Source organism: Diospyros lotus, chromosome 8, assembly GCF_014633365.1.
Source record: "Diospyros lotus cultivar Yz01 chromosome 8, ASM1463336v1, whole genome shotgun sequence".
Taxonomy (NCBI): domain Eukaryota; kingdom Viridiplantae; phylum Streptophyta; class Magnoliopsida; order Ericales; family Ebenaceae; genus Diospyros; species Diospyros lotus.
In genome coordinates this window covers 4,831,391-4,841,560 of record NC_068345.1, presented here as the reverse complement: position 1 = coordinate 4,841,560, position 10,170 = coordinate 4,831,391, and the positions used below count along the sequence as shown (strand labels likewise).

At 32.8% G+C, this 10,170-nt stretch overlaps 1 protein-coding gene across 1 annotated transcript; it reads right to left on the bottom strand.

Annotated features, from left to right (window-relative positions):
* Positions 1-721: 721 nt before the first annotated feature.
* On the bottom strand, positions 722-3,795 carry LOC127808188 (gibberellin 20 oxidase 2). The gene is made up of 3 exons (XM_052346601.1): positions 3,081-3,795; positions 2,236-2,557; positions 722-1,160 (listed from the first exon to the last, which is right to left on the bottom strand). Exons 1-3 carry the CDS (start codon positions 3,704-3,706, stop codon positions 891-893), a joined length of 1,218 nt encoding a protein of 405 aa, XP_052202561.1. The 5' UTR covers positions 3,707-3,795; the 3' UTR covers positions 722-890.
* Positions 3,796-10,170: the final 6,375 nt, after the last annotated feature.

The window sequence follows — 10,170 nt, the reverse complement described above, 5'->3', positions numbered from 1 at the left end:
TTTTTTTATATAACTACACTTAAAATAGATTAATATACTTAATTTTTATAGATTTGTAACTTTATAAAATATTAAGATATTTAAAACTAATAATAATAGAGCTTAGTGGTAGGTGATACAGACATTAAGCTCTCATGAAGTTGAGGTCTTGATGAATTCAAGTCCTAAGAGCCTAAATAACTCTCCAATTAAAATGACATAGTATTGACATTTATTATTTTAAAGATAAATTATAAAACGCGTCTAATTATTCTGAAAGGCAATATTATATCACTTGTTAGGCACTGTTATCTAACCCAGAAAATTATGCCAAAGATGAGTAGGGTGAAAGTATGGCCTGATCGAGCAGCAAGCGAGACTACTTCAAGATCCTGGGGCTCAGATTAGGGTCTATCTGCTTAATTTTGTTCTCAATTATCTGACGCCAGTCAATAACAAGAAGTCCATTGCGTGGTGATCTTGGGTCTCTACCCTTGTCTCTCTGTAAGCCTTTTGTTGGTTACTGGAGGGAGGACTTGTTTGGTTTTGATATTTTATTTGGCTAGCCTTCCAGCTGGCTAGCTGTTTGCTGTTGTTGACCTCTAGCTTTCATGTTTATTTCAAAGACAAACAAACAAACAAAAACGAATAATGAAAGAAAGAAAGAACCGTTCTTCTCTTTGTTTTGTCTTGTATTTGTTGTAACCCAGGGGACCCGGAAAAAAAACAAAGAAATCCCCAACTAAATGGCCAAAATACGCATATATTGAAGATCAAACAAATTGGGTACATCGGTCCTTAATATTTGTCGTACATTAGAGAGAGAGAGAGAGAGAGAGAGAGCTAGCTACAGTAGTGATAGTAGTAGTGGTAGTAGTAGTAGTAGTAGCGCAGGATGCAGGTAGGGTTAATTAATTACTGTTGGAATTGGAAAGGAACCAGTTGGTGAAGTTTTGGAGGGTAGCAACATCAGCTCTGTAGTGGGTTTGAGTGAATTCCAGCAAATGTGACCATGTGAAATCCGGGTACTTCCTTGGCCCTTCTCTTCTCAGAAGACCCTCTGGAGGCCTCACCACTTTGTCTTCTTTCGGGCACACGAAGAATGCCAGTGATATCCTTTCCTTGTACCTGTTCACCACTGCCCTATGTATGCAACTTTTGTATCTCCCATTTGACAGTGCCTATATATATATATATATATAATCATCCAACACTGACACATCAAATTACTTATTTTTAATTATTTAACACCATATATATTTCATATCAAATTAGTACATTTTAAACTGACTCTCCATTTTGACAATATTAATTAGGGTTAATAGCATGATTTATCTTAAATTTTGGGTTATTTTTTTAATTTTATCATATTTTAAGAATTGTTTCAATTTGGACCTAATACTTTAAAATTGATGTTAATTTTATCTTAGATCAACCTCGAGTGTGGCCTAGTTGTTGTGGCAGATGAGATGGCGTGTTGATTTGTTTAATAATTGACACATTAGTAAAATAGCATTATTTTACATTGCTCTTGCTGCAAATTTGAAGCAAATTGGGCGATGTAAATAAGGCAAAAAGGCATCGTTTTACCTTATAATTTGTAGCAAGAGCAAGATAAAATAACATCATTTGTTAATGTGTCAATTATTAAACAAATCAGTATGCCACCTTAGCTAGGTCATATGTCAGGTCGATTTATAATAAAATTGATATCAATCTTAAAGTATTAAGCTCAAATTAAAACAATTCTTAAACAAGATAAAAAAAAAATGATCTAAAATTAAGAATAAATCAGACTATTAGCCGTATTAATTATTGGTGGGGAATTGAGGTTGCCTATCACTTAATTTCCAATCATAAATAAACAATTTTACATTCCTTGCTCTCGAGGAAAGGCTCATGATCTTCTGATTATTCTCAAGCATCAGAATAAGAAATGCGAAACTGTATAAAACCACAGTCACTTGACAGCGAACTGTAAGTCTAGTAACTGTAAGGACCCCATGTAGAGCCATATTATAAAGTCATCGTCCACAGGTGCGGTATATGTACATATAGTACTGTCACTGTAAATAAAATATATCATTCTTTAAAGGCACGGTCTTTCTTTGACAGGATTTCTTAATAAGTTACGTATATATGTCAGATATTTTTAAAGATAGGCATTTGTATGTATATATATATATATATATATATATATACATTAGTGAACTAGAATTCATGTAGTCGTGGGATAATAATTTTGGATAAACTCACCATGAAGGTATCGCCAATGTTGATGACTAGGGCACCATGCCTGGGCTGAACAGTGTGCCATTTGTTATTCACACACACTTGGAGGCCTCCAACTTGATCCTGATGAAGTATGGTTAAAGAGGTCGGATCACAGTGTGGTCCAGTGCCAAGAGTAAGACCTGGCTCTTGGCAAGGTGGGTAGTAATTGCATCTCATTATTGAGTTACTATCTCTGAAGAATTCTTTATAGTATTCTCGATCCACGCCTAAGCTGATTCCCAATATCTCCATGAGCGCAAGCGATAATTTCTTCATTGATTCACAATACTTTTGATAAACCAATCTGCCAAAAAAAACCAGAATTAGGAGGAAAATTAAGGAAGCAAGGAAAAAACCAGAATTAGGGTTTTTTTCTTTTTTCTTCTCTCTTTCTTTTTTTCCCAGTAAAAGCACATGACATAGAAAAACACACAAAAACTAGACGCTAACTCGCCACCATCAAGAGAGAGCGGGCAAAGCCATCATTGTTCGAATGTATATTGGGTAAATTTAAGGGCATGCACAAAAACCACTAATCACGTACATTTAATTAAGCACACAGAAATCATTATTAAGTTGGGTTCACTCTTTAGGAGGTTTGAACATTGGTCATAAAGCAGGATTAACCACAACACCTTGCCACCAGGCCAACTTAAGAGGTCCAACAGGGGTTCTTTAATTATAAAATTATGCCTTAACAACCGGAGTTACAATCTAATGACAGTTTTGGTGAAGCTGAGATCTAGTTTTGGTTGTTTACGTATCCAAAAAAAGAGAATTATACACACGCACGCACGCACACGCACACACATATATATATGTATTACCCAGTCTCTTCAAATTCCTTCCCCAAGGTTGATGTGAAGAAATCAAGAACAGCAGAGTGGGAGCCAGGTCTGTCATGGAAGCCAAAAGACAGCGTCTCCTTCCATGGCAATCTGGACAGAAAGCGGTGGTTGTGGGCGCTGGAAAAGCCCCACATGGAGCCACTCTTCTTCTGGGCCCTAAGCTTCTTGCTGAAAGGAAGCTTGAAGAAAGCGGCTATATGATCATGAGCCATGCCAATGAGCTGGGAATCAATCCCATGGTTGACGACTTGGAAGAAGCCGTGGGTCAGGCAAGCCGACTTGATGAGCCTGGCGGCTTGCTGGGTGGCCGACTCGTCTCCTTTGAAGAACCCCTCGAGATCCACGACTGGCTCGTTGAGTTCTTCATCATCAGTGGCGTGGATGGTGTCGCTCAGAGGCCAAATGAATTTTCTAGGAAAGTTGGAGTTTGTTTGGTTTAGACAGATTGAACTTGAAGAGGCTGAAATGTTAATGGAACCGTCATAGTCTCTGCTGTGATCACTGTGATCAAATGGCGAGCATCTCAGCATTGAGGCTCTCAAGTCCATTGGGAGAGAGACAGAGAGATCATGCAAGAGAGACGATCCGATAGAGGTTGTAGACATGATAACGAGTGGCGCATGTTTATATATATAGCCCTGAAATCTCTCTCTCTCCCTCTCTCTCTCTCTTTATGTCAAGAAAAGTAACATTAGTTTTTCTGTCTGGTAGGGTAGACAAGGAAGACTGGCTATAACTTTTGAATGGGTACATGTAATTCCTAGTCTTCGCCAAAAGTTTCTTTCCAAAAGGACTTTCTTTTGGTTTTTCAAGAAAGTTATTCATGTCGGCACGTTTAGTTCTACAGATATAATAGTTTGTTTGGCATTCTATTTGGGATTATCACTCTTATGCGGTCTTTCGTCGCTTGTGTTCTTAATTTTGACAAAAGAGATAAATTACAAATGGAGATTTTATTTTATTGTGCAGGGCAAAAAATTAAATCCATGACTTATTGGTGCGAATCCTAATTTATTGTGATCCAATTACTTAACTTGTATTTTGGGAATTTTATTTAGACTCCTTGTGTTGTAATGCATTTGTTGAGGAAAAAGAAATAAGGGTAAGCTACGGTTAGTATTTTTGAAATTTCATAAAAACATTAAAATATTTTTTATATTTGATAAATGATAGAAATATTTTTTTCTTTTGTCTTTACAATTCGATGTACTTGTTTTTTTTTTTTTATCCTTACTTTATCAATGTTAAAATTTTTAATATAACAAATATAATCTTATATTTTCTATTTCCCTCGTATTCTTCTCCTCACATGATTAATTAGTTGGAATTTAATTGTCTATCTACTCTCTATCTTTCTGGTTTGAGGATAGTTTAGCTATCATTGAACTAGAAACAGAGAGGAAAAAGATAAATAATATGTTGGGTTTTGACTTAGTTCATTGGAAAAAAGAGATAAAGGAAACAGTGTAACTAGAATTATCAAATCAAAAGGGATTACTGTTATTTTTTAAATATCAAGAAGTGTCTTTACCTTTTTGCCAATCACCTTGTTACATTACTCGAATGTAGATGACGTCCAGGGATGACCGATTGGACTTCATCTGAGGCAATAGTGGCGAGGCACTAAAGATGCAGCGACGACAATAGGAAGGCAATGGGGCAATGCAACGATAGTCAACAAGAGGTGAGACAGCTATGGAAAGGGAAGAAAGAAAAGAGAGAAGGCAATCATGGAAGGGAAGCAAAAACATTTTTTCTAAGTGAGGACAGTTTTGTCATTTTGACACCTTTGATCATCCCATGCCTCAGTCACATTCGGACAAAGTAATATTTTCCTTTTGCCAAAGCTCATGGTGTTAATGTAATTTTCGCAATGAATAAATAAGTGTAAATTGATCAAAGACCCCCCTAAATTTTTGTTATTCCGTTAAGACACTTCCTAAATTTTAAAATTTGTTTAATAAGTCATGACACCCCTACACTCCGAGAGCACAAATTTCGGAAAAGATTCTCGATGGTTAAAGACGGAATTATCCTTTTGGATTACAAACAGTTAAAAAAAGGAAAAATTCTATTTGCAACCATAGAATTTGCTCTTCGTAATCATTCTAACTAAAATATTAAATTTTACTATTTGTACCCACATTTATTACTTTTTGTAACCATTTACAAGCTAAATATACCCTCCACACACTCAACCCTCAAAAACTACACCAACGCACATCAAACCCTATTTTTCTTCTTCTTCTTCTTCTTCTTCTTCTTCTTCTTCTTCTTCTTCTTCTGTGACAACGCCACTAACTTTGCTTGCCTCGTCCAACAGTGCCGCTAACTTTGCTTGCCTCGCCCACTTTGCTTGCCTCGTCCAGCCTGTTGGAGTCCCCTAAATCGCATAACCAGGTAAAAATTTTGCCTTCTAGTTTGATTTCATGGTAGATACAGTGTTGGGACTCGTCAGAGTTCCCAGAAGCCGGCCGACGCCTGGTTACCGCGGGGGAAGCCCGACCCTTGAACAGCGGGGTTCGGGGGAGCCCCAGCCTCCCGAAACTCGGTGTTCGGGGGATGGGGCTTCCCTCGAACACTGAGATTCGAGGGGTGCGGGTTCCCTCGAACCTCAGGGTTCGGGGGGTTGGGGTTCCCCGAACAACGAGATTCGGGGAACCCCCAACCCCCTGAAACTCGTTGTTCGGGCTGCCTAATTAATTTTTTAATTAATGTTAATTTTTAATTAATCTTGTGTTTTAGAAAATATTAATAATTTGTGTGCTATATTGTATAGCTATGGTACGCGACAAAAGAAATGAAGCAAAACAAGCTCTTCCTTCTTCGTCTCGACAACGTCCCACTGCATCGAGGAGAATGAGAAGAGTAGGGGGTACTAGTGAGCCACTAGATGTATCAGAGGCAATAAATCCATCTCTTTTAGAGCCACATGCCTCACCATCTGTTGTTGTTGCTCCTGATGCTCCTGAGGCCAGTCAGTAAGAGCAACCATCTGATCACGATGATATTTCTGTTGGACCATTACCTGGAGGCCCTGAAGATCCATCCATTCTGAAAAGTTTTAAAAATCACGTTGCGTTTGCAATATGGTTAGGAGAGTTAAGTCATATTTATTTTTTTGTTACACCAATGTTATTATTATAATTGAAATAATTAAGTATTTTATTATTTTAACAGGAAATATGTGTATTAAAATGTAGAAGTTATGGATTAAAAATTCCCGAAGGCCTCTAGTTTATCACCTTTGATAGATTGCACGTATCGTTTTATAAATCCTACAATTGTGTCAGCATTTACAGAAAAATAGCAACCAGAGATTAATACATTTCATTTACCATTTGGAGAGCTGAGTATAACATTATATGATTTGTCGTCTATTTTGAAGATTTCAGTCACTAGAAGGCCTGTATCTATCCCTTATCGTTTGAATGGTAATGAAGCTCGTGATTTATTATCTAGTTTACTTGGGATTTCAATAGATATAGCAGCCCAACAGATAGCAGAAAATAGAGGACCATTTGTAAAGTTAGATTGGTTGAGAAAAACATTCATGCATATACCAGATTCAATTTCCAATGAAGAAATCCAACATGTCAGTAGAGCATATCTGTTATTTTTATTAGGTTGTACCTTATTTGTAGATAAGAGCAGTACATTAGTTCCAGTAGCCTATTTGACATTGTTGGATGATTTGAGTATGATTTGTAGTTATGCATGAGAAGCTGCGTGCCTAGCATATTTATATAGACAACTTGGCATTGCGAGTAGACGAGAGGTGAAGAGCATCAGTGAATATCTTACGTTACTTGAGGTAATAATTTTAATTTCATAACTCTATGTTATGTATGTACATATATTTAACATATATTAATAATTGTTTATATAAAATTTATAGACAAGGGTATATGAACATTTTCAGTTTAATAGAAATAAATACAATTTGTTATATAGTGAGGAACAACCACAGGCTCTTCGTTGGTTAGCTGTTCGTGATAATGATACTTTACAATCTGTGGGGGAGTAGATTGATGATTTATCACCAGATGATATATTTTATTTTCGTGTTATGATTTTATAAATTAATTAATATATTCTAAAATTAATGTTTACTTTAAAAAAACACTTGCAGGTAATTTGGATGCCGTATTGGAGGGCTCGTGCACATCACCCATTACCAGAGATTACATTTTTCTCGAGTTGTTTGAAATGTGGAAGTATTATCGAACCATATCATCCTGAGAGGGTGTTACGACAGTTTGGGTATGTACAGACTATTCCTCCACCTCCATTATCACCTATTGAAACTAAACAGGGCGCAAGTACGGCATCATATCAAGTAATTTATGCATTTATTGACGATACTTAGAATTGGTGTAATATTCATTTATTACCACCACATCGACATGGTAGACCTTCACTGCAAAAAAAATGATTTTTAGTGGCAGTTTTTTTGTGACGGTTTCTAAAATAGTCGCGAAATACTATTTTAGCGGTGGTTTTTTTAACATTTTGCGGTGGTTTTGAAAAATCGTCGCAAAATTCATTAAAACATTCAATTTTGTGGCAATTTTTCTAAATTTAAAAAATAATTAAATAATTTAAAATTAAAATTAAATTAACATTTGCGGAGGTTTTCAAAATTACGGCAAAATTCATCAAAAAATTTAACTTAGCGGCGGTAAAAACCGCCGCTAAATTAAAAAAATAATTAAATAATTTATAATTAAAATTAAATTAATATTTGCGGCGATTTTTAGAAATTGTCGCAAAATTCATTAAAAAAGTTAATTTAGCGGCGGTTTTTGAAAAGCTGCTAAATTCAAAAATAATTAAATAATTTATAATTAAAATTAAATAATTTAAAATTAAAATTAAATTGAATTAAATTAACAAAAAGAAATATAAAATCTTAAATTATTTGCAATTAATACTTATTGTATTAATAAATTATTTGTAAAAAGAAATACTTATTGTATTTATAAAAAGAAATACTTATTTCAATTAAATTATTTGTAATTTGAATTATATTTTGTAATTTGCATTAATAATTTAAAATTTTCAATTGCTTTGAAATAATAAGTAGTAATAAAAATTTTTCCCAAAACTTACATTAATGATTTGCAGTTAGTACTTATTGCATTAATAATTTATATTTTTTAATTTATATCTTTATATATATAAAAATAGGATAGTCTTGAAAAAAGAAATTTTCCCCCAAAACTTGCATTAATGATTTGCAATTAATACTTGTTGTATTAATAATTTATATTTTGTAATTTGCATTAATAATTTAAAATTTTCAATTGCTTTGAAATAATAAGTAGTAATAAAAATTTTCCCCAAAACTTGCATTAATGATTTGCATTTAATACTTATTGCATTAATAATTTATATTTTGTAATTTACATCTTTATATATATAAAAGTAGGATAGTCTTGAAAAAAGAAATTTTCCCCCAAAACTTACATTAATGATTTACATGAGTTTTATGAGAAATATTAATAGACAACTTAAACTATTAATTAAGTCATAGAAAATTATCTATTTATTTAAAATATTATTTTTATATCTTTATTCTATGTATATTTATATAATATTAAAATATGATAGTCAAATAAAGTATTTTGCCAAGTGTCAATCAATGGTGAATTTTTTCCCTAAAAAAATTGCATTAAATCAAATGTAGTGATTAATTAATTATTAATTACTTTAATAATTATATTATACTCTTGAAAATGTGATGTCTTAACAAATTCATAAAAAATTATTTAAGGTTGTCAAATACTAGGATTTTTCAATGCTAATTAATATTCAAGGTATCACATTTTTAAGACTATGAAAGAAATCAAAATTCATTTTTTTTAAATTTTGTTATTATTGAAAAACTTATTCTTACTCATATTTAAGAATTTTAATTTATATTTATAATTATAATATAATAAATAGAAAATAATGAACGTCTTTAAGCAGAAATATTATAGATTTTATAATATTTATTTATAAATAAATATAATATAATAAAAAAGTTTTATAAATATATTGAATTAAAAGTGTTCTCCATTAGCATATTGAATAGTGAATAATTAAGTAAACTTAAATTTTTTCAACTTGATTAAAAATTAAGAAAATTATAATTATTAATTTTATTAAAATTATTTAAAATAATAAATTTTTTTTTATTTTTAAATTAAACTCTCTCATATATCACACGGGTTCACCACTAGTTAACTAAAACTTTAATTTAAAAAAATAAAAATAAAAATAAATTTAACAAAATTTTAATAATTTTAAAAATATATATTTTTTATTTTTAATCAATTAATTTAGTAAATTTAATTCAATTAATTTATTTTTAATTTATTCCTTTACTCTTTTAAAAAATAATAAATTAATTAATATTTTTCTTTTTATATTAAAAAATATAAAATATAATTTTGAAAAGTAATGGTATATAATTTACATATGTAGTTATGTAACAAGGGAACTTGGCAGATTAGATGGTTACACACATGCATGTGCACAAGGGAGGTCTTGGGTTCGAAACTGGGGAAGGGCCAGCCTCGCCACGTGGCGCGCGGACATGCGGCCACATGGCTGGGCGGGCATAGACGGGTGTGGGTGCGGGTGGGAGAAATTAAAATTTTTAATTTTGTTTTAATTTTAGCTAAAACTGCTGCTAAAATTAAAAATTTTAATTTTTTTTTAATTTTGGCGGCGGTTGAAAAACCGTCGTGCTATACATTTTAAAAACTACCGCTAAATCACTATTTTTGCTACGGTTTTAAAATCACTGTAAAAAATATGATTTGTGACGGTTATTCTAGTGGTTGGTCAAAATCGCCGCTAAATGCTCCGCGACGGCTGATATCACTTAGCGGCGGTTAAAAACTGCCGCTAAATGTAAAAAAAACCACCTCTAAATGCCAATTTTTTTTATAGTGCTTGTGAATTTCCATGGCACTTTACATATGATTACTTACCGTGGTATGGATCTATTACTCGTGCATTGATACAAAATCCTGAACGTCGATCAGGGTTCGATAGAGGTGATGAAGATCTACTTAAT